General features: G+C 44.0%; 2 protein-coding genes across 4 annotated transcripts in view; both read right to left on the minus strand.

The window, feature by feature from the left end:
- The window catches only part of LOC118078447 (cytochrome P450 2J2), a 78936-nt gene extending 72393 nt beyond the window's left edge, over positions 1–6543 (minus strand). Inside the window, exons 1-2 of the mRNA XM_088669278.1 lie at positions 5820–6543; positions 1243–4776 (exon numbers count right to left, since the gene is read on the minus strand). Of these exons, the coding sequence (XP_088525404.1) occupies positions 1243–1410 (168 nt within the window). The 5' untranslated portion in view covers positions 1411–4776; positions 5820–6543. The remainder of the gene's footprint in view (positions 1–1242; positions 4777–5819) is intronic.
- A 1186-nt stretch (positions 6544–7729) lies between these two features.
- LOC132592137 (cytochrome P450 2A5) overlaps positions 7730–24446 on the minus strand; it is a 33656-nt gene continuing 16939 nt past the window's right edge. The window contains exons 5-9 of one of the 3 annotated variants that reach the window (XM_088669283.1): positions 22147–22323; positions 16415–16556; positions 13548–13735; positions 12790–12931; positions 7730–8027 (exon numbers count right to left, since the gene is read on the minus strand). In XM_088669283.1, coding sequence (XP_088525409.1) covers positions 8020–8027; positions 12790–12931; positions 13548–13735; positions 16415–16556; positions 22147–22323 — 657 coding nt within the window. In that variant the 3' untranslated portion in view covers positions 7730–8019. Of the gene's footprint in view, positions 8940–12789; positions 12932–13547; positions 13736–16414; positions 16557–22146; positions 22324–24446 lie in introns of all 3 variants that reach the window. The other 2 variants (XM_060274305.2, XM_088669282.1) reach the window with 2 other exon arrangements.

Genomic DNA, 24446 nt, shown 5'->3' on the forward strand with positions numbered 1-24446 from the left:
AGAAAATGATTTTGTTACAATTATTTTGTGTGCAGGGATGTGGAAACTGTAGCCCACAAGAGGCTTTTGAACTGAAACTCCCATTATTGTTGACTGTTGGCCATGCTGGTTGGGGCAGATGAGCATCATAGTCAAAAAACATCTGGAGGGTACAGGCTGGGCTAGAGCACTGGGTCAGGTTGTTACATAGCAATTATATTCCAATGCAACAAAACAAGTGACAACCCACCCACCCAACATCAATGTTTATAACTTGAATTACATACGAAGTTCCATCTTATCTAATTTCATCCTCTCTGTAAGGGGGAGGGCTTATAGGGAACAGCCCCCCCCATCAGGTCAAGTTCCTCACCAAGCAGCAAGTCAAGCACAGGATCAGATTACAAGAGCCAGGAAACAGAAAGGGAGACCCGAGGCTCTGAAAGCTTCAGAGAGCCCTTGCTCCGAGGGGAGGGAGAGAGAGCAGTGGAAGAAGGGACCGGCAAACAGTCAGCAGGGAGGCCATGCCCCCCCCCACCGGAATTGAAATGAATGGCTCCCCGTAGAAGGAAAGGGAGGCGCTTCGGAGTTCCCAGGCTGTTATGTTGGACGCGAAACAGAAAGCAACCATTGTGAGCTTCTGACTCAGACTGAGGCAGACATGATTTATGGACTCTTTGCACTGTAAATAATATGCACTAATAAAAACATCTGAAAGACAAGCAGATGTGGAGGGTCGTTACTCAAGAGTAGCAACAACCATCCCCTGACACTCTCTAACATGTTTCTGAATATATTCTGCTGTTTTCTTACATTTCAAACCCCGCCATGGTCTTTGCATATGGGAAATAATTTTTTATATAGAGTGGAAAGGGTTTCCAGTCATCTTTAAAAGATCCTAAATTTGTATCTTTTATCAATTTTTGCCATCTCTGCATATTCCAAGATTTTAATAAACCATTCTTCCTTTGAAGGTCTTCTCTCCTCCTTCCCCAGTTCAAAAGTATACAATAAATATTTTTGATCAGTAGTTTTTAATGCGCATTTTCAACTTTTATACGGTTTTGTGCTTTTCAGTATTAATAATAATATCCTTTATATTATTACTATTATTTGTATTGCATACAGCTTCTGACAATGGAGGCTTATGGCATTTACCATTTTAACCCATACTATAGTTTAAGCTTACATATCACAGTTGTTGGGGAAAATAGATAAAACAATTGCTGACATTAGACTGAATTATCACTAAGCAACAAGTACCTGAACGAGAGTATTTTCATGAATCTTGAATCCAAACAGCCACATGGCTCCCACGAGAGGAAGCTGGAGAGGTCCTGGAGGGTAATGCCTGCGTGACCAAAGCTGTTTCAGGTAGGGCAGAATCAGAAGCGCCACCAGCAGGGCAATAAAAAATGCCCATATCTCCATCCTTCTCTTGCTGTCTCCTTTCTCCTTAATTCTTTCTAGGATGTCTGGTCAGGTTCAACTCTCTTTATCTAAGGAGTATTTGCTTTCATCAAAGACATCAGCAGTACTCCCTGTTTTTATATGCTCAGTTACTTAAAACAAACAAGCAACAAGTTTTGTGTCATCATTTGCAAGTTGCCTTGTGATTGCAAGTCATGTAACACAATCGAACCTTATAATCATTCGTATATATGTGTCACACAAATGAGAGGATGTCCGATTAATATTAATTGCAATTAGAATCCAGACCAATTTTGTGACAAAAATATGTAGGAAATAATTTTGTTCCAAATGTTCATTAAATAAAAATGAGACCGAGACCCTTAGGAAAAGCAAAGTGTGCAAGTGTACATTCTCTCTCTCTCTCTCTCTCTCTCTCTCTCTCTCTCTCTCTCTCTCTCTCTCTCTCTCTCTCGGGGCTCAACTGGGAGTGTGGGGACTGACCCAAATGCATGGTGCTGACCGCACAAAATTCACTAATTCATTTATTCCCTCCTTATTCAAAATTCCAAATGTGCTCAATGGCTTTAAAAAGTTGGTGATTCCCTTGGTGGAAGAGTAACACCAAGAATAATTTCACTCCTTATAAAATTAGTTCTCCTTTTATTCCTGATTTACACCAAGAGTCTGAATCAAAACAAAAGAAAAAGACTGATTTTGTGAAATAAATATTTGCGAAAGAATATTTTATTCACAAAATAAAAAATAAGTATGAGAAAAGCCCCGCTGGAACACACCAAAATCCTCTCCAGCGCAAAGAGAGGGGATTACCTCTGTTCTCCCTTGAATAGTGCAGAGAGCTGGAGGAGGAATTTGAAAGAGTGATAGTCTTTCCTGCTTCCTCTTTCTGATCTATATGTACTGGATCCAACTTTTACCCAGACTCTTAGGAAAAGCCAAGTGTGCATGTGTACATTCTCTCTCTCTCTCTCTCTCTCTCTCGGAGGGGGTTCATCTGGGAGAGTGAGGACTCGCCCAAATGCACGGTGCCTGCTTGGAAGTGGAAGAGTAACACCCCTGAATAATTTCACTCCTTATAAAAATTAGTTCTCCTTTTATTCATGATTTACACCATGAGTCTGAATCAAAACAGAAGAAAATGTTTGTTAATATTAATATAGTTTAGATGGGTAAGATGTGTAGGTGGCAACTTCTATTGGACCTCCCCCCCAAATAAAATATTTTGAGGGACCTTCTCCACCCATGTTCACTATACACCTTTAGGCACCAGGCAAAAAGATTCCTTTTCAACCAGGCCTTTGCCTGACTTGATCTACATCTTATACCCTTTTAAAAAATGCTGGCTCTTTTCAGGTTTTTTATTGGATTGTTGGTTTTATTTTATTTTATCTATTTGATATTTTATGTGAACTGCCCTGATACCTTTGGGTTTAGGGTGGTATAGAAAATAAATATGTAAATATGTAAATAAGTCATAAGTAAATAAATAATGTTGACAACAATCAGGGGTATAGAAGGCTGAGAGGCTCCTCCTGCAGTGGAGGGGAAGGGTGGAGGAAGCAGTCTTGATGACCTAGAAAGTCAAGGAGAATTAACAGAGACACTTTTCCACTGTCTCACTCCCCACAGAGATCATCATACAGGGCGACCCAAGCAGTTTGTGTGCCAAAACTGGGCCTAAACCTGGGTTAGAAATGGATCTAGAATAAACATAATAAGAGCAGCATCAAATAAAACCATTAAAAAGGAATGAAACTCATAAAAGGTTAGTGGGATAAAAAACAGTTTTTAGGCACTGCTTAAGGACTGCAAGAAAGTGGGTCAAGCAGCATTCACGTGTGGGGCCACCAGTGATAATGTCATTTTCCACTGGTACTCATCAAGCTGATTGACCTTAATGATGCAGATCAGAGAGAACATCTAGATCTGGGAGTTTCTAAGGCCATCTTCAAGTCTCACTTGGTTTACATAGGTAGAGGTAGCCTTTCCAAGGCCTGCCCTTATGAGTCTTTACCTTTCTAGCCATGTGCCAGGGAGCCACCCAGCAATAAATCACATAAAATATGATAATAACTATTTACTGGAAGATAAATAGAATAATTAGAGTATTAGAAGCAGCAAGACCTTGCTCACAGGTAGGTGCCAAGCCACTGCAACTCTTTTCAGTAGGTCTTGCCCCCATGAGGCAGTTGAGGAGGCTGAAGGTCCCCTTCTTCCACAGCTGTTTAGATCTCCTCCTTCCCCAGGTCCTTTCCAAGCAATCTAAGTCTCCACTGAATCACCCTTCTCTGCTCTTCCCTCTTCTGGTCCTGGGAGACACTGGGAGAGGGGAGCCTGTTGCAGCAGGAGGGGGAAGACACCCTGGCGCCTTCAATAGCCTGACTCGTCTCTGCCTCTTGGCCTCCCTCATCTCCTTCTTTTGCCTCTGCTTCTGCTTCTGGACTTCTCTCTGCCACAGACTCTCCCTGACTCACCTCCAATCCCCGGGCTCTCGGCCTTCATCCCTTGGAAATTCCCCAGGTGGTACCTCCCACCATTCCTTGGTGTTCAGCCAGTGCATGCCATCATGCTTCAAAACCCTCATTGACCCCTGGTGTTAAATAGTAGGAAAGATGGATGGCAGACACAGCTCTGTTGGCAGGGCCGGTGCTAGGGTTTTTTGCGCCCTAGGCGAAATTACCTTCTCCGCCCCCCCCCCAAAAAAAATTTTTTGCCAGAGTTGTTGACCTTTTTTAGAAAAAATAAAAGTGGAATTAAAAAAAAATAGAAAAAATAGAAAATAGAAAAAAATGAGCCCAGAAGGTAATTTGTATCTAGAGCAGTCATGCCATAATTGGTTTTATATGTTCAGACCATTGTTCCCTGGTCAGTAACTTGGCCACTGAATTCTGCACCACCTGCAGTTTCCAGACCATCTTCAAAGTCAGCCCCACATATAATGCACTGCAGTAATCTAACCAGAGTCTAGACAACAGATCTTAAACTGTGCTTGTCCATGCAGGGTGCCTGGTGGAAGGCACCTCACTGCAAGGCTTGAGCTTTGAGCAACAGTATTGGATCCAAAAGTCCTTCAGAGGTAGCGTAACCCAATCCAGAGCAGACAAAACCCACTCCATTCACTCAGGAACCACTCCTTACAATTGCCTTAGTCATGTATGGATTCAGCTCCAGGTTATTGGCTCTCATCCAGCCCATTTACAGCAGCAATGCATCTATCTGCCTTGCACATCCACTCCTACACCTACATGTGTCAAGAAGACGAACTGCATATGACTATGCATATGAAGGTGCTTACCCAAGCCCTATCAAGTGATTATGGCAGCTGTGGCATAAAATCCCGCAAGCACCTCTTCTCCCTCCTTGGCACTAAAATAAAAATAAAAAGTTAATGAATTGCTGCTTTTCCATGACACCCTTAATCAGTTGTGTGAGGTAGTGCCTCTCTGCTTGGTAGGGAAGGTCCTATCCATTAACCTGGAAGGCACTAAGGCACCCGTGGACTCTATGCTCATATATATATATATATATATATATATATATATATATATATATATATATATATGAAGATGCTTCCCATCCAATAGGAAAGGTGTCCTGTACATGTTCACAGTCACTCACTGAGAAGCAAAATGTTTTTGTTTGTTTTTTTGGAGGGGGGAAGTGCAAACATTTTGGAAGAAACATCCCCAGCACTCATTTTAGGATTTAAGTGATGCTAAAGTGATGCTTAAAAGCCTTACTGAAATCAAGATACAGCATTCCACAGCATTCCCCTGATCCACCAAGCTTGTAGATCTGCTTCCAAGAAGCCTCTCTCCTAGCTTAAGATCAGCATATCTTGAATGCAGAGGAATGCATGAAAATGCAGTCACTATTATTTAGAGGTTGCTTCTTGAGTTTGTCAGTGAATTTTTAGAAGAAAAAAGTTTGGGCTCTATATCTGTTTAAATATCAGAGTGACTGACTCTACATCCTTCCTCAAATCTGGAAAATATTCTCCCTAACACAGAGGCCAATTATGATTACCCTAGCTTAGTGCCATGCTCTGCAAATGAGCCATGTCATTTTCAGTACTGAGCCATGCATTGCAACTATGTTCTTCTATGCCCTGGCTGAAATGATATTTTTTTTGCGGGGGGGGGGGGTGTCTGTTGGTTGGAATCCTTTTTTAAAAAAACCAAAGAGTGGGGAAAGCATTTTTGACCATTAAAAGTTAAACTGATTTGTAGGGGCATGAAAACTGCATGCCATTGGAAGCAAGTGTATCTCACATTTTAAAAAGTTGTGTGTACTATGTTTAGAGTTCTGGCAATGGTCATTGAAATTTCATACATGCATTTTAAAACTTACATGGAACAACTAAATTTATAAATAAGAGTTATGGAGTAAACCTTGTTTGAAAATCATACTTGTGAACTCTTGCCTGGAAGATGTCGGTAGATGCGCAATTCTAGAGGAGGGTGGAGAAACTCAGGGAGCAAACCCCGTTCAACAATGCGGCGCTGGCTTCTGGGTCACCCAACTGCCTATTGCGAAGCTTCCCAAACCAAGAGGCCAAGATCTCGATGTCGGTGCGAGCGATGGGCGGCCTCCCTCCTTAACGGGGCGCCCCTCCGCCCGGGCAAACTGGGAGTGTGCGCTGCGGAGTGCCGGGGTGGAGGTGAGGTGCCCTCTCTCCTCTCAGTCGCTGCGTCGTTGGCCATGGCGGCGGCGGTGGCCTCGCAACGGGACCCTGCCGGGGACTGGCAGGACTTCTCGGGCTTCCAGCCCGGGCGAGGAGAGCGGCTGCCCGGAGGCCCCAGTGGCGTATTGGGAAGGCGGCTCTTGGGGCGGCGGCGGAGGCAACGACCTGGCGGCCCAGCTGCCGCTCTGCTTCCAGGCGGCGCCGCCGAGCTGCGGCGGAGGGGAAGCGCGGGTCCCACTGCGGCCTCTCAGCGACCAGAGAGGCCGCGGCGGGAGTCCGTGACAGCTGCGCGGCGCCCGCCGGAGTCCACCACAGGCGTGCTGGGCGCATGAGCCCCATGTGGTGGCCGCCGGAGACCACAGCTGCGCTGTGTGCATGTGTCCCACTGTGCGCGTGCGCAAAGGTCTCCCGAACGTTGGGAGAGTCAGCCCCTCCCACATTCTACAGCGCAGCTGTGGTAGACTCTGGCGGGCGCCGTGCAACTGTCTGGTGTGCCCCTGACAGCCCGGCCGACTGCAGCTGCACCGGGCGACGTGCGCGCGGGCTGTCCAGCGCAGCGCCCCTTCCAGTTTTGCGCCCTAGGCCGCCACCTAGTCTGCCTTGATGGACGCACCGGCCCTGTCTGTTGGATCCACAGCTCTTTGTTACATCAGTTAGAACTCCTCCTTGACTCTGACTGACTGCAGCCTAGCTGGCTGCTTTATATAATACTACCTGTAAGTAACTTGCAACAGTAACAACTTCCAACTAACTAACCAATCAGTGAGCAACAGTTCTCAATCTTTCATTTGCATACTGCTGGCCCTGAGTAAGAACTGCAGCCAATCTGGCATCTGCACTTGTGCCCATAACATATGTGCGTGATTCATGGTTCATTATGTTCCAATGGGAAACACAGATTGTACTAATTACAACTATGGTTACTACTTCATTGTGGGGTGGGACTTCTGCATTTGAAAGAGATTTTTATTTTTATCATTGCACCTCCTCCATTTTGGGCCTTGCATATTATGGATCAGAATCTAATTTGCCATGTTGATATAATAATAATAATTTATTTATACCCCGCCCTTCTGGCTGGGTTTTCCCAGCCACTCTGGGCAGCTTCCAACAGAAATATTAAAATACATTAATTTCTTAAAGATTAAAAGCTTCCCTAAACAGGGCTGCCTTGAGTGTGGGCCAGCTACAGGCCTTCTTGAATGGCACAGGTCTTCTTAATCCTTGTAAATCTGGTTCTTGAAAGCAATGTATGATCAGAACTGCCTACATGCTGTGCTGACCCCAGTGGGTCTCTACATTTGGTTCTAGGTCATGGCATTCACCTGGGTCCCATTGAATTGTAGAATTGTAAAGTTGGAGGGGACCCTGAGGGCTATCTAGTCCAACCCCCTGCAATGCTGGAATCTCAGCTAAAGCATCCAGAACAGATGGCCATCCAACTTCTGCTTAAATACATCCAAGGAAGGCGAGTCCAAAATCTCCCGAGGGAGACCATTCCACTGTCAAACAGCTCTTACTTTCTTACAGAAAGTTTTTCCATATATTTATTTCTTAATCATCTTTTTTGTAACATGAAGCCCTCCAGAGCAGGGCTGGATCTAGACACACCAAAGAAGTGATAATCACATTGTATTTATTATTATTATTATTATTATTTATTAATTAATTATTCATTACAAGTGTTGTTAGAATCCTGCCAATGTTTTTAATTGTTCACAGTGTTCTCCAAGGGAACTTATAAAATTTCTGCATTCCTTATTAAAGTTATTCTTCTTGGTTTCTAATCTTTCCTGTCACTTTCACAATTTTGACGTAGTCCATCATCTTTATCAACCATTCTTTTCTGGTAGGGACTTTCCTCCTCTGCACCAGAAATATCCGCACTGCTGTAGTCTTTTCTGCTCCTTTGGGATTTCTGCACCTTAAATTCCTAGTAAAAAAGCTTCTGGTTTTCCCCCACAAAGGTTATCTTAAACATTCTTTTCCCAACTCATTCTATATTATTCCCCAAAATGCTTTTGTTATCTTGCAGGACACCACATATGGTAAGGTAAAGGTAAAGGGACCCCTGACCATTAGATCCAGTCGTGACCGGGTTGCAGCGCTCATCTCGCGTTATTGGCCGAGGGAGCCGGCGTACAGCTTCCAGGTCATGTGGCCAGCATGACAAAGCCGCTTCTGGCGAACCAGAGCTGTACACGGAAACGCCGTTTACCTTCCTGCTGTAGCGGTCCCTATTTATCTACTTGCATTTTGATGTGCTTTCGAACTGCTAGGGTGGCAGGAGCTGGGACCAAGCAACAGGAGCTCACCCCGTCGCAGGGATTTGAACCGCCGACCTTCTGATCGGCAAGCCCTAGGCTCTGTGGTTTAACCCACAGTGCCAGCTGTGTCCCACATGTGGTAGAGGGTGCCTTATGTAGAGGAAAGGAGGAGATGGGGTGAAGGGGGAAATGGAGGCAGAGCAGAGCTGCAGAAGATAAGAGAGAAGTGGCTTCAGAAATTGAGCTGCAAATATGAAGAGAGACCTCAGTAGTTGCATGGGACGAGATGGGAAGGGAAGGGAAATTCTTGGGGGCTCATGTGTCCAGAGTGGCAAAGGGGTCGCCAAGTGGAGGAAGCAGGGGTGCACCTCCTAATATTTTCATATTTTATTATGTGTTGCAACGGGGAACTGCACAGAGTTTATAAGGATGGGGATTTCTTGCAGTCCCTATTATAGCCTCTTGATTGAGTTCTTTGACTCCTTCTGGCAGCTGGAAGCTGAATGTCCTTAGCAGGCTGGTCAGGAATATGAATATTTCCAACTTTGCCAGATGCATTCCCAAACAAATGCGAGCCCCTGAAGAGGAGATAAGAAGAAGGCAGCAAGTGAGCAATAATATACTTTCCCGTGTTCATTGCTATGTTGCTATAAACATTCTACAGAACACTTTTGTAAACTAGAAACAGTTAGGATAGGGAAATCATCAAGCCTTATCCTTGCTGCCTGAAAAAAAATGGGAAGGCTTGCAGTGGTGATGTGAGACAGGGAACAGCAGTATCCTGGTTCTGGCAGTGATGCCTCTCTCGGGGACAAGGCAGGGGTGGCAAATGTAGGGAGCTCCAGATGGTAAACAATGGAGGACCTGGGAACAGAAGGGAAAGGAGCACAGTTCTCACAGAAAGGAGCCTTTCTCACTTCCTGGTTTTTGCGCGACTTCTGAAGAGTGCAGGCTCCAATCGCACGGCTGAATCGTTGCCTTGGGGTAGCAGGCAGGGCAAGGCAATCACTCCAAGGGTGGATCGAGCACTTTGATTGGTGAACGAAAAGAAAAGGGGTGAGGCAGGCAAGAGAGGAGAGGAGAGAGTGGAGATTTGCCTTGAGCATCAACTGTTAAGTTATTATGCTTCGGTGCATGACTTCTGCAGATCACTCACAAACGCGCCCTCGCGCAAACTGACTAAGTCACAAATCAGACCCGTGACGCTGGAAGTTGCTAGCTTGATGCGTAGATTAGCCTTATTGAAGGCTTTGTTGAGTCAGCATGTGTTTACAAGAAGGACCGGACACAGGAAGATCCATATATGTATTTGTAACTTATGACCCCCTTGCGTGCGCATTTACTTACAGAGGAGGGGGGAAGGAGCCCAAGAAGTGTATAAGAATCTTTGTAAATTTGTGTTTCTTTACTTTTGTCATGAAGCTGATCACCAAGGGTCTCTTAAATTTAAGAATTAAATTCTTTCTCTGGATTCAACCCTCGCGCAACTTAAGGACCCTTGTTAGCAAATAAGGCTACAAAAGGAACAACTGGCAAGTTTGGCCTTGGAGTTCAAAATGAAGCAGGGCAAAGGCTAATAGAGTTCTGTCAAGAGAACAAGCTGGTCATCACAAACACTCTCTTCCAAAAACACAAGAGACGACTCTACACATGGATATCACCAAATGGGCAGCATCAAAATCAGATTGATTATATTCTCTGCAGCCAAAGATGGAGAAGCTCTATACAGTCAGCAAAAACAAGACCTGGAGCTGACTGTAACTCAGATCATCAGCTTCTTATAGCAAAATTCCAGCGTAAACTGAAGAAAGTAGGAAAAACCACTGGGCCAGTAAGATACAATCTAAATCAAATCCCTTATGACTACACAGTGGAAGTGAGGAACAAGTTTAAGGATTTAGATTTGGTGGACAGAATGCCTGAAGAACTATGGATGGAGGCTCGTAACATTATACAGGAGGCAGCAACGAAAACCATCCCAAGGAAAAGGAAATGCAAGAAAGCAAAATGGCTGTCCAACGAGGCCTTACACATAGCGGGGGAGAGAAGGCAAGCAATATGCGAGGGAGATAGTGAAAAGATACAGGAAATTGAATGCAGACTTCCAAAAAATAGCAAGGAGAGACAAGAGGGCCTTCTTAAACGAGCAATGCAAAGAAATAGAGGAAAACAAGAGAATGGGAAAAACCAGAGATCTGTTCAAGAAAATTGGAGATATGAAAGGACAAAAGTTGTAAGGACCTAACAGAAGCAGAAGACATCAAGAAGAGGTGGCAAGACACAGAGGAATTATACCAGAAAGATATGGAGGTCTTGTACACCCCAGGTAGTGTGGTTGCTGACCTTGAGCCAGATATCCTGGAGAATGAAGTCAAATGGGCCTTAGAAAGTACTGCTAATAAGAATGCCAGTGGAAGTGATGATATTCCAGCTGAACTATTTAAAATTTTAAAAGATGATGCTGTTAAGGTGCTAAACCCAATATTCCAGCAAGTTTGGAAAACTCAGCAATGGCCAGAGGATTGGAGAAGATCAGTCTACATCCGAATCCCAGTCTACATCCGAATCCCAAAGAAGGGCAGTGCCAAAGAATGTTCCAACTACCGCACAATTGCGCTCATTTCACATGCTAGCAAGGTTATGCTTAAAATTCTACAAGGCAGGCTTAAGCAGTATGTGGACCGAGAACTCCCAGAAGTGCAAGCTGGATTTCAAAGAGGCAGAGGAACCAGAGAACAAATTGCAAACATGCGCTGGATTATGGAGAAAGCTAGAGAGTTGCAGAAAAACATCTACTTCTGCTTCATTGACTACGCAAAAGCATTTGTCTGTGTCGGCCACAGCAAACTATGGCAAGTTCTTAAAGAAATGGGAGTGCCTGATCACCTCATCTGTCTCCTGAGAAATCTCTATGTGGGGCAAGAAGCTACAGTTAGAACTGGATATGGAATAACTGAATGGTTCAAAATTGGGAAAGGAGTACGACAAGGCTTTATATTGTCTTCCTGCTTATTTAACTTACATGCAGAATTCATCATGCGAAAGGCTGGACTGGATGACTCCCAAACTGGAATTAAGCTTGCTGGAAGAAATATCAACAACCTCAGATATGCTGATGACACAACCTTGATGGCAGAAAGTGAGGAGGAATTAAATAGCCTTTTAATGAGGGTGAAAGAGGAGAGCGCAAAATATGGTCTGAAGCTCAACATCAAAAAAACCAAGATCATGGCCACTGGTCCCATCACCTCCTGGTAAATAGAAGGGGAAGAAATGGAGGCAGTGAGAGATTTTACTTTCTTGGGCTCCTTGATCACTGCAGATGGTGTCAGCAGTCACGAAATTAAAAGACCCCTGCTTCTTGGGAGAAAAGCAATGACAAACCTAGACAGCATCTTAAAAAGCAGAGACATCACCTTGCCGACAAAGGTCCGTATAGTTAAAGCTATGGTTTTCCCTGTAGTGATGTATGGAAGTGAGAGTTGGACAATAAAGAAGGCTGATCACCAAAGAATTGATGCTTTTGAATTATGGTGCTGGAGGAGACTCTTGAGAGTCCCATGGACTGCAAGAAGATCAAACCTATCCATTCTGAAGGAAATCAGTCCTGAGTGCTCACTGGAAGGACAGATCCTAAAGCTGAGGCTCCAATACTTTGGCCACCTCATGAGAAGAGAAGACTCCCTGGAAAAGACCCTGATGTTGGGAAAGATGGAGGGCACTAGGAGAAGGGGATGGCAGAGGATGAGATGGTCCAACAGCGTTCTCGAAGCTACCAACATGAGTCGAACCAAAATGCGGGAGGCAGTGGAAGACAGGAATGCCTGACGTGCTCTGGTCCATGGGGTCACAAAGAGTCGGACACAACTAAACAATAAATTATTATAATGTAAAGTTATCATTATGGAACAAATCAGTATGATATTTATTGTACGTTAAATTTAGGCCCATCTGTATATTCATTTACCATTTAATTACATAAAAAACCTGTCAACTCCCATCATAATGTCATTTTCTTTGATGAAACCTTTTATTAAGAAATAATAAATTTAATACTGTATTTTCTGTGAAAGAATTCAATACAAGGTAAAGTGTGTGAGGAATTGAACGGGGCGGAGCGGGGGGGGGGGTTGAGGAGAGGCGGAAAGAAGAGCTCATTTGTCCATGGCTAAGGAGTACATTTTGGACAGTTCTGTCAGGGGCACAAGATCACCTACCTATGGCTCTGGTCCCAAGCCACCAACCCCGAGATCCCCTTAACTTGCCACTGCCTTGCCCCATTCTGCTGACTAGCAGTGCCACTCAAAGCAGAAGACTCTGCTTCTGCTCAGGCCCACTCACTCATGTACTGCTGCTGATGTCATTTCCTGGAAGCAGACAGATAAGCACATCTACAGATCACAACATAGCTTGGTCTTCTGCATTTACCTGCACCAAATGGCAAACATTCTTCTCTGTTCACGAATTGTCCATCCTTGTCCAAAAAATGATTTGGGTTGAACTCTGCAGGTGTCTCCCATCGTGTCGGATCAAGAAGAACAGAGCGCAAATCAGGAACAATAATAGTCCCCTGCAAAGAAGAAACAATGAACTTGTTGACTTGGAATGCATTCAGATGAACACATTTCTGGATTGTCCCACACTATCCCAAGATTTTTTTCTGAGGGGTGGGAGTGACGACTAAAAAAAACTTTCTGAATAGGCAGGAACACAGGAACACATTCCCCAAACTCTTTTAGAATGAAAGCTCACAGTCAGGCTGAGACCTCTGCAGAGGGGGAGCTTCAGGCTCCGGCACTGGGGGGGGGGAGCAGGTGGGGGCGGGGCTGGTGTGCATCCTGGAAGCGTGGCGCGCTGCTTGCAGGTGTGGTGCCAAGCATGGGGGGGGGAGCTGCGATGGAACCCCACCGGGATTGTGCTGCCAGGGGCGGTGTGCTTCCCCTGCAATCCTCTTCCTCTGCAAGTGGACCTCTGGCCACTTCATGCTCCTCCCCTGATTCAAATGCCCCATGGAATGGCACTTGCCGATGGTGAAACGTGTCTGCAGGTGGAGCTCCTGCTCTTGCCCTTCAGATTTTTTACTAGACAGGAAGTTCCTGTATGGCTGGCTGCATCTCTCAATATGAAACCTTTTGCTGCTCTTTGTTCTTGGGCTACAGGAGTGCAGCTGTATCACACATTTATACCTTGGGAATGAGAAAACCACACAGCTTCACATCCTTTGTACATTGCCTAGGCAACCCAAAAAAAAGGACATATTTAAAGCGCAGCATTTCATGAATCACAGCATTGGTGTAGGGCAGTTTCTTCTTATCTTGATAGCAGATTGAGTGAGCAGAACCTATGACATCTTCGATTTCCTTGTGCATTTTATCTGAAGAGAATGATGGAAACAGAAGGTTTATTGTGAATACTGCATTCTGTTTTAGATGGACATTTATTTCCCTTGAACATATTCCATAAATCTCTGTGAATGACTCCCAGTTTCTAGCATTTATAGCTCACCTGGTCATCAAAAGATCTCAAGTCTGTGTACATGCTTCTTCCCCACTCTAGATTCCAGGTGTGAAATGTTTGAAAGTGAAGCTAATCTCAGTTGTTTCTGGTTACCAAAGCTGGCTGGATTTGCTTAAGGGCTGGGATTAAAGGCTGTCTGGTGTTTATAAATATATTCTCCACCCTCGGCCCTCAATATTTCCTGCTTTGCTTCATTAATCCTGATTCCTCATGTGATCTTTGGCTAACATCACTCGTGTAAAAGTAAAGGTAAAGGACCCCGGACGGTTAAGTCCAATCAAAGGAGACTATGGGGTGTGGGGCTCATTATGCTTTCAGGCCTAGAGAGCCAGCGTTTGTCCACAGACAGCATTCCAGGTCATGTGGCCAGCATGACAAAACCACTTCTGGCACAAGTGGACACCATGATGAGTGCCAGAGCGCACGGAAACTCTGATTACCTTCCCACTGTTTAATTACACTGGCATGCTTTCGAACTGATACGTTGGCAGAAGCTGGGACAGCAACGGGAGCTCACCCTGTCACGCGGATTCGAACTGCTGACCTTCTAATCAGCAAGAACCAGAGGCTCAATGCTTTAGACCACAGTGCCACCCGCATCCCTCATGTAATGGAGCATGTAGAGGCAGGAATGAGGCTCAGTCACTTATTTCACAGCAGGGGCATTCTTGTACATTTGCTGCATAAAGAAACTGCTAGCAGATATGCAAAGCAAAGCAGCTTGTGGTATGGTATCAACCGGGATGGTGGAGCATGTGTTGAAATTCCTACATTGCCGGGGGTTGTATTAGAAGACCCTTGGGGTCCCTTCCAACCCTACAATTGTAGGCTTCCATGATGACAAATGACAGAGCATTGTCATTAAACTCATGTCCAACTTTAAACTTCTAAGAGACGTTTTATTTTGTTAAGTGACTATTCTGCTCATTCAGTGGTTTCCCCAGTCCCAGGTTATCATGCTCGCAACAACCCTAAGAAGTGCCTTAGACTGCAGGAGAGTAGTTGATTCATCTCCACTGTGCTGCCCATTGCTACACTAAGCCATTCCTTCAGAAAACCTTTCATTGACTCACCTTAGTTTCACAACAGAGGCCCATCCTCTGCCCCAACCCTCTCCTATCCCAATTCCATTATATATTCAGACCCTCCATCTCCTCCTGTCCCAGTAATCATAGATTGGAAATGTCCTAAGGGGACTGGACATTCTGGGCATTTTACATTTTTGCTTCTGTTATTTATAGGTTCCAGAAACTTTGCAGGAAAATGTTGGTGGGGGAAATGGATGTTGTTGTTGTTTAGTCGTTTAGTCGTGTCCAACTCTTTGTGACCCCATGGACCAGAGCACGCCAGGCACTCCTGTCTTGCACTGCCTCCCGCAGTTTGGTCAAACTCATGTTCGTAGCTTCGAGAACACTGTCCAACCATCTCGTCCTCTGTCGTCCCCTTCTCCTAGTGCCCTCCATCTTTCCCAACATCAGGGTCTTTTCCAGGGAGTCCAGGGGAAATGGATAAATGGACATAAATCTGACATCAGGAATCACAAGACAGAGAAACCAATAGGAGAACACTTCAATCTCTCAGGACATTCTATACAAGATCTCAAGGTAGCTGTCATATTACAAAAGAATTTCAGAAATAGACTGGAAAGAGAAGATGCTGAATTGCAACTTATTACCAAACTTAAAACCATGGAGAGACCTGTTCTGAATAGAGACATTGGATTCTTATCTCATAGAATCATAGAATCATAGAGTTGGAAAAGACCACAAGGGCCATTCAGTCCAACCCCCTGCCAAGCAGGAAACACCATCAAAGCATTCTTGACATATGGCTGTCAAGCCTCTGCTTAAAGACCTCCAAAGAAGGAGACTCCACCACACTCCTTGGCAGCAAATTCCACTGCCAAACAGCTCTTACTGTCAGGAAGTTCTTCCTAATGTTTAGGTGGAATCTTCTTTCTTGAAGTTCGAATCCATTGCTCCGTGTCCGCTTCTCTGGAGCAGACATGTATATCTCATTATACATGGTAAAGCTATATATCATGTATATCTCATTATACATGATAAAGCTAACTTTAGCCATCTCACCCCTTGCTTTTTCCTTTAAGACCAATTGCAGTCATTAACAGTTGTCAACAAGTTTACCACACCTATCAGCCAATCACCCATTCCCACCACCCTTCTGAGTAATACCCCTCCGCACCCTCTCACTATATATAAGGGTCTGGTGACTTCTGTTTCAGTGTATCTAAAGAAGTGTGCATGCTCACGAAAGCTCATACCAATGACAAACTTAGTTGGTCTCTAAGGAGCTACTGGAAGGAATTTTTTAATTTTGTTTCGACTACGTCTGACCAACACGGCTACCTACCCATAACTTTTCAGACATGAAAGTCAAAAACATTAACTTATTTCAATAACATTTGCCTTCCATAATTTCCATCATAAACTCACTTTTAACTCTTTCCGATATAAACCCTTTAAAGAATTATGCTCCACCCTAGTGATCAAGAGAAGTCCTGGCTCTCCTCTCTCACCTTGGATATCTGGATGATTTGCCAGGAGGAGAAGTGCCCATTTCAGAGAACCGGAGGTTGTGTCTGACCCTGCTATGAAGAGCTCAGAAATACACCAAGCCAAATTCTCTTCATCATAGGTGGACTCTGGGTCATTCCTGCTCTGGTGTTGAAAATGGGGAAAGTGACATGTAAGTAAGTAAGTAAATTTTTATTTATACCCAAAGAGGTAACTTACAGGGTCCCATAGAGGGGGGTAAAACTGGGCCCGGACCAAAGGCCAGGTGGAACAGTTCTGTCTTGCAGGCCCTGCGGAAAGGTGCCAAGTCAACAGGGCCCAGGTCTCCTGCAATAGAGTTTTCCACCAGGCTGGGGCCAAAGCTGAAATGGCCTTGGCCCTGGTTTAGGCCAGTTTAACCTCCTTGAGGCCCGGGACCTCCAAGATATTATTATTTGCAAACCATAAGGTTCTCCGCGGGGCATACCAGGAGAGGCGGTCCCGTAAGTACTAGGGTTCTAGGCCGTATAGGGCTTTAAAGGTTAAAACCAGCACCTTAAACCTGACCCTGTACTCTCCCGGGAGCCAGTGCAGCTGGTATAGCACTGGATGACTGTGGTCCCACGGCAAGGACCCCGTAAGGAGCCTCGCAGCAGCATTCTGCACCTGCTGGAGTTTCTGGGTCAGCTCTAAGGGCAGCCCCGCTTAGAGCGAGTTACAATAATCAAGCCTGGGGGTGACTGTTGCACGGGTCACTGTGGCTAGATCAGAGCAAGAAAGATAAGGGACCAGCGGCTTCCGATTTGACTGCGAAGCGAAATGGTAGCGTGAAGCGGATCATCCGAGTAAGAGACAACTGCTACCAGGATTTTAAAGAGACAGGGGAGAGTGTCAGGGTTAGACACTCCCCCCCCTAAAAAGGCCCATGGATAAGTGGAGTCTCAAAGAGACTCTCCACGTTTGCAGAGCCCCATGGCTGCATCTGCAGCTAGCGGGGGGCAGGGGAGCGGCTAGAGTCTGCCCGTGGCTCCAACGCATCTTGAAAGTCCGCAACCACGAACCGGCACCTGAAGCAGCAGAATTTTTAAACAAGATGTTGTTGTTGTTTAGTCGTTTAGTCGTGTCCGACTCTTTGTGACCCCATGGACCATAGCACGCCAGGCACTCCTGTCTTCCACTACCTCCTGCAGTTTGGTCAAACTCATGTTCGTAGCTTCGAGAACACTGTCCAACCATCTTGTCCTCTGTCGCCCCCTTCTCCTTGTGATCTTTCCCAACATCAAGGTCTTTTCCAAGGATTCTTCTCTTCTCATGAGGTGGCCAAAGTATTGGAACCTCAGCTTCACGATCTGTCCTTCCAGTGAGCACTCAGGGCTGATTTCCTTAAGAATGGATAGGTTTGATCTTCTTGCAGTCCATGGGACTCTCAAGAGTCTCCTCCAGCACCATAATTCAAAAGCATCAATTCTTCGGCGATCAGCCTTCTTTATGGTCCAGCTCTCACTTCCATACATCACTTTTTTTTTAATGCAAAAAAATTCTAATTTAAAATCCAAATAATCTTTACAATAGATATCTTGTGTGTTTTAAACAAGATATCTATTGTAAAGATTATTTGGATTTTAAATTAGAATTTTTTTGCATTAAAAACAATTTGGCAAAGACGGAATCTAAAAAGGAAGTCAACTTCCGTCTTTTGAAGGACAAATTCTGCAGTACAGACTTGTGAATGGGATCAGAGATACTTAAAGATACATCAGTCTTATGTTACTTTTTAAAATACATTTAGATATTTACTAGCAACCATCTCTTTGCTGGCTATAAAGTAATAAACTGTTGCTCTGTGTACTTTGTAAGAGTATTCATGAATGAAGGAAGTGGAGTATCCTCATTTTTTGTGAATGGTGGAGCTGTTCTGTGAATGAAAGTGACTAAAGGATTGTGGGGGGGGGGGGAATCTAAATAAACTTTAAAGGACCCTGGATCTTGAAAATTCTACCAAAGCTCAACAGAGGAACACTTTTCCATAACTGGGAGCAATCTGAGGGAGGAGAAGTGCCTGGGAGAACAGGAGTAGGGGGGCGGGGAGATGAAAAAGAGAACTTTAAAAGAGCAGGGCCACATACTGGAATAAAAACTGAGGAGAACACTATATATTGGATTATAATTGCCATTTGGATTACAAATTTAACCTACGTTTGGAATATATTGGACTTCAATATTTTGGATTACAAGATACAGCGTGAACTATAAGATATGACTAGAGACTTTGAAAACATCAGACTACCACCAAGAGGACAATATAACACCACTCGAGGAGTGTGATAACAACCAGGTGAGATTTTGAAAGATTTTGGTGAAATCTTGCCAGAAGCTGTCCCCTTTGCTTCTCCATTAGCAGCTGGCTAGGCAGCACACCTCCAGAGATGCCTCCTGTTGGCATTCCATTGCCCAAGGCAGCTGCCACAGCCTGCCTCCTGGGTATTGTGCTTCATAGCTGGTTATGATAAGAAACCCACACACACATTCCAGTGTATAGAGTGGTAGCTGCTGGTGCTGCATTTCAGGTTCTGTGGGTTGGCGTAATAACATAATACTGGCATGAAGAGAGGGATCCAACGGAAACTCTGGCAGCAGATATTCAAAATGTGTGCTATCATATTTCACTGCCTAATGGTCACCACCACATAATAGTTGAACTCCTTTTTTCAAGCCTTAAAATCAGTCCAAAAGCATTCACCACAAAATAGCGACAGGGCATTCTCAGCGTGCATGAAATTGCCTTGCTCCAATTTGGACTACCTATTACCCTTACCTGTTCACACATATTCTGTGCATCCTAATCACACCAAAAACAGTTAGTAAACAGTTAGTACAATAATAAGCAATATAAACATAATTATGTTTGTTCTTAAAAATTGTTTCCTCGCCTAAGAGTCGTGCCTTGGTTTTTCACCAAATACAGTGGAACCTCGGTTTACGAACACCTCAGTTTTGCGAATTTTCAGTTTACGAACACCGCGGACCCATCTGGAACGGATTAATTCACTTTCCATTACTTTCAATGGGAAAGTTTGCTTCAGTTTATGAACGCTTCAGTTTAAGTACTCCGCGGATCGTCTGGAATAGATTAATCCACTTTCCATTACTTTCAATGGGAAATTCGCTTCAGTTTATGAACAGACTTCCGGAACCAATTGTGTTCATAAACCGAGATACCACTGTAATTGTCGCACTCCACTTTTTTTGAAAAAAATAATTGGCATAAAGATGTGACAATTATGGTGAAATATGGTACTTACAGTGGAACCTTGGTTTAAGTACACAATTGGTTCCGGATGTCTGTACTTAACCTGAAGCGTACTTAACCTGAAGCGAACTTTCCCATTGAAAGTAATGGAAAGTGGATTAATCCGTTCCAGGTGGTCTGCGGAGTACTTAAGCTGAAGCCTACTTAACCTGAAGCGAACTTTCCCATTGAAAGTAATGGAAAATGGATTAATCCATTCCAGATGGGTCCGCGGAGTACTCAACCTGAAGCGTACTTAACCCGAAGTATGATTCTAATTGGTTCTGGAAGTCGGTACTTAACCTGAAGCGTACTTAACCTGAAGCGAACTTTCCCATTGAAAGTAATGGAAAGTGGATTAATCCGTTCCAGGTGGGTCCGCAGAGTACTTAAACTGAAAGTTCTCAAACTGAAGCGTACTTAAACCGAGGTATGACTGTACAACTAAATATATTTCACCATTCGTTTGTCATCATGATAAGCATTGTTCAAAGAGTGAAAGATGAAAAATATATTTTTCCTTTCTAGTATATAAAGATGGCTGAGACAGGGATTTGAAGACATAACCTGGTTTAAGAGCATTTTGTTTAGGATTTTCTGTTTTCTAAGTCCACATTTGAATATCAGATGAACATCAATCCAAAATAATTTATGTATGGAAGGAATGCTCTAAAGCAGGCATGTCCAAAAGGAAGATAATGATATACCGGTAGATCACTGGACATCTGCGGTAGATCAGTAGTAGATCATTGGCTCCCTCCTAAAGAAGCTGAACAACTGTGGCTCCCCTAAAAAAAGCCTCAACATTTTACCTCCTCCCTGAAAAAACTCAACAACTCAAACCCCCCCCACCACCAAAGGGGGTAGATGACTGCGAGTTTTTAACTCTGTGAGCATAGCTGCCAAGTTTTCCCTTTTCTCGCGAGGAAGCCTATTCAGCATAATGGAATTTCCCTTTTAAAAAGGGATAACTTGGCAGCTATGCTCTGTGAGTAGATCGTAGTCTCTTGGGGGTTGGCCACCCCTGCTCTAAAGCAAGACCCCTTAAGTTTCCACTCCTTTAAGCTCACATTTCTTAACCATTTCTTTAGATGCTTATGATACTTTAAAGATACTGATGCTTAAAAGATACTGATGTCCAGGCAAGAGATTAGTAGTCACTTTTAATAGGAATATAATGATTCATTGGATGAGCATCATTTGGCTTCAAAGCAGATACTGGTACAGGCTTCCGGTTCCGCCTGCAGGAATGGCTGACCTTTTTTCCATCCCTCCGACCTTCATGAGGAATTTGGCGGTTGCTAGGGGAGTAAATGGCAACCCCCCTACCTCTCCGGGGGTTACGGAGAGGGGCCGCTGGCCCGCGATGCCCCCAAACCCACTCCGACTGTTCAAGGAGTGGGGGGGGGCCTTGGGCCGAGAGCACTTATGAGAAGTCGGAACTCCCGGACGCTAACCTGCATGGCGGGATCTCCATGATTAAAGAAGATAATTAGGTTTAAATTCATGGACATGCTTCAGAAGGAGGGGCAGAAGCTCTGTTTACTGCCAAGGAATTTACGCTGCTGAGGGTGAGAAGTCGAGGCTGTATTTTATCTGGAAGAAGGATTGATGGGGACGGAACGACAAGGGAAGTGAGCTTTTTTATTTTTTTTCATATACTCTACGAGTTACTCCATACTTTCCCAGACGTGATGTCCTTGTTTGTTTGGAACAAACGAGAAATAAAAGATATCTGTGTGAGTAATGAATTTTATAAACTGTTGATATTGAGTATATTTTTTGAAGATGCAAAACTGTTGAAGAGAGAAGCCCCCCTCTAATTGGATAGTAGGAGTGCCTGGAAAGCGTTCGGAGGATTTATGAGGTGTGACACACTTTGAATTTGAACAGCGACCTGAAGCTAAGTTCGGCTATAGGGCAAGGAGAGCCACTAATTTATCAAGAGTTTATGCATAATGTGATGACTGGGTCTTCTGCCTGGAAAAGCTGTAAATTTTATAAAGATCGTTAATCTACAAAGTTATGAGAAGAAAGCGAAAGTGATTTGAGCTTTCTAAGATGGCGCTGCTCCGTGTTGAAACTGATTAAAAGGCCGGACTGATTAAAACTCACACAGGAGAAAGAATATATGTGAAATCTCGTTTGATACTTATCTCAGCAGCTGGGGGAAAATCGGATGAAAGAGGAAAACATCTTTGTGATTGTAGGGGAAAGATCGGGACTATTATAGACTTTGAGTGACGATTTGGACTTTAGAAAAAGACGACAGTGGGCAGTTGCGAGGAATCCCCAATTTTTTGAAGCATGGGAACCCCGAAAATTTTAGATAATTTGGCATAACATTCGGTTTGATTGATACGTATTTGTATAATTTGAAATAATGGATGTGATATAATTGTTTTTTAATTGGAAAATTAATAAAAATAGATTATTAAAAAAAACAAAGCAGATACTGGTACTTACTTTCTCCATCTGAAGTAGATAGTAATCAATGAGATCCTGTGGCTCATGCAGAGACTGATTTTCCTTATGCTTCTCTATCTCCTCCTTTGCAAATGAAAGCACAATCTCTGTGCAGGACAAGGCCTTCTTGTGGGGCCCTGGGAGATGTTGCATGAGCCATGGGAGCATTTCATAAAGCTAAAGGAAAGATAGCAGAAATGCTCCCATTACCGTAAAGAAGCTTGGTCACACTGTTTGTGCTTTGGATTAGCACTTAAAACATGATCTGCATTCTTCTTCAGGGCTAGCATATTAGTTTGAATCTCACTAAGAAGAAGGAAGGTGTCTATAGCTTCTCTGGAATCCCACAATGATTGGATTCTGTGAATTATCCCTAGCTGAAAATGTGAAAGAAAATTATGGCTCAAAATATTTTTCCAGCTCCCAGGCATCATTCCAAAACTGGGCACAATTGTGGGACCCCTCCTGGAACAAGTTAGTGTCCTTTTGTGATAGGTGGGTGTGGGTGGAGCATAGGGATTGGGGGAATTAAAGTAAGCTTGCATTTAAAAGCAAATTTACCTAATACACAGAATATGTCAGAAAACTATGCCACACTTTATCTAAGAAACTGCTGAAACATCTTATCGGCGTTCTGTATTCCAAACAGAAGTTAATAAAGGAGGAACTCTCTGCACTGGAGAACTCCATCAGGAATCACCCGGCCTGGCAGAAGTTCCACAAGGAAAAACAAACCATTTACCACTCTCAACTGGAGTTACTGAAGAACCAGAAAAATAAAAAACTCTGCAAACTTTCCAACCTACAGGCCACCAATCAAAACAAGATCAACAACATTGTCAATCTTTCACAGCAAACACTCAGCCCAGCTGAGGAATCCATCCTTTCACGGGGACTATCATTCTGCCCTGCCAAATCCCAACACATGATTCAGTTCTGCGGGGACCTGGAAGCATTTTTCCGCCGTTTACGCCTGAAGGAGTATTTTCATCACACACAAGAACAAGACAAAGTAGAACAAACTACATCCCCACAACACAACACCTCTCAACTTACTGGGGAACAACCATCACCCTCCAAACGCATCAATGAACAGAACATTGACCACCAACTACCACCGAAAAGAAGTTACACAAAAAGGGACTCCACATGGACCCCTCCTGATGGACGCAATACCACACTAGATCTGTACATCGAATGCTTCCGCCACAGAATCCAAACGGATGTGACCAGAAAACACCATCGCTTACAACAAAATCTAAACCATGCTGAAAGGAGAGCCATAGAAAATCTCAGGAACAACCCAGACATTATAATTAAAGAGGCAGACAAGGGTGGAGCTGTCGTCATCATGAACAAAACTGATTACATCCAGGAGGCCCACAGACAACTTTCCAATACTGCCTTTTACATGAAATTGGACTCAGACCCCACACAAGCATACAAAAAAGAACTGAACAAGATTATTAAGGAGCTACCCCTACACATCCAAGAACAGATCCTCACAAACACACCAGCGGAACCTCGGCCAGGAACTTTCTATCTTCTACCCAAAATACACAAACCAGGAAACCCAGGACGCCCCATCATCTCAGGTATTGGCACCATTACAGTGGGTGTTTCCGGCTATATGGACTCTGTTCTGAAACCATATGCTATCAGTGCTCCCAGCTACGTACGTGACACCACAGATTTTCTGAGGAAAATACAATATTTGAACAATCTTCCTAACAATACTATACTAGCCACTATGGATGTGGAATCTCTATATACCAACATCCCACACAATGATGGTTTACAAGCCATAAGGAACACAATTTCAGATAAAACCACAGCGGACTTTGCTACCAAACTCTGCCACTTTGTCCTTACCCACAACCACTTCAAATTTGATGATGACCTGTTCCTCCAGATCAGCGGCACAGCCATGGGCACCCGCATGGCCCCACAGTATGCCAACATCTTCATGGCAGATTTAGAACAACGTTTCCTTAACTCCTACCCACTCAAACCTCTCCTGTACCTGCGATACATTGACGATATTTTTATTATCTGGACACATGGACAACAGACCCTGGAAACCTTCCACCAGACATTCAATGACTTTCACCCCACCATCAACCTAACAATGAACCAATCTATGCAAGAAATACATTTTTTGGACACTACTATAAAAATACAGGATGGACATATAGACACCACCTTATACAGAAAACCAACTGACCGACAAACATATCTACATGCTTCTAGCTACCATCCCAAACATACCAAACAATCCATCGTATACAGCCAGGCCTTAC

This window comes from Zootoca vivipara, chromosome 5, assembly GCF_965207765.1.
Source record: "Zootoca vivipara chromosome 5, rZooViv2.hap1.1, whole genome shotgun sequence".
NCBI lineage: Eukaryota > Metazoa > Chordata > Lepidosauria > Squamata > Lacertidae > Zootoca > Zootoca vivipara.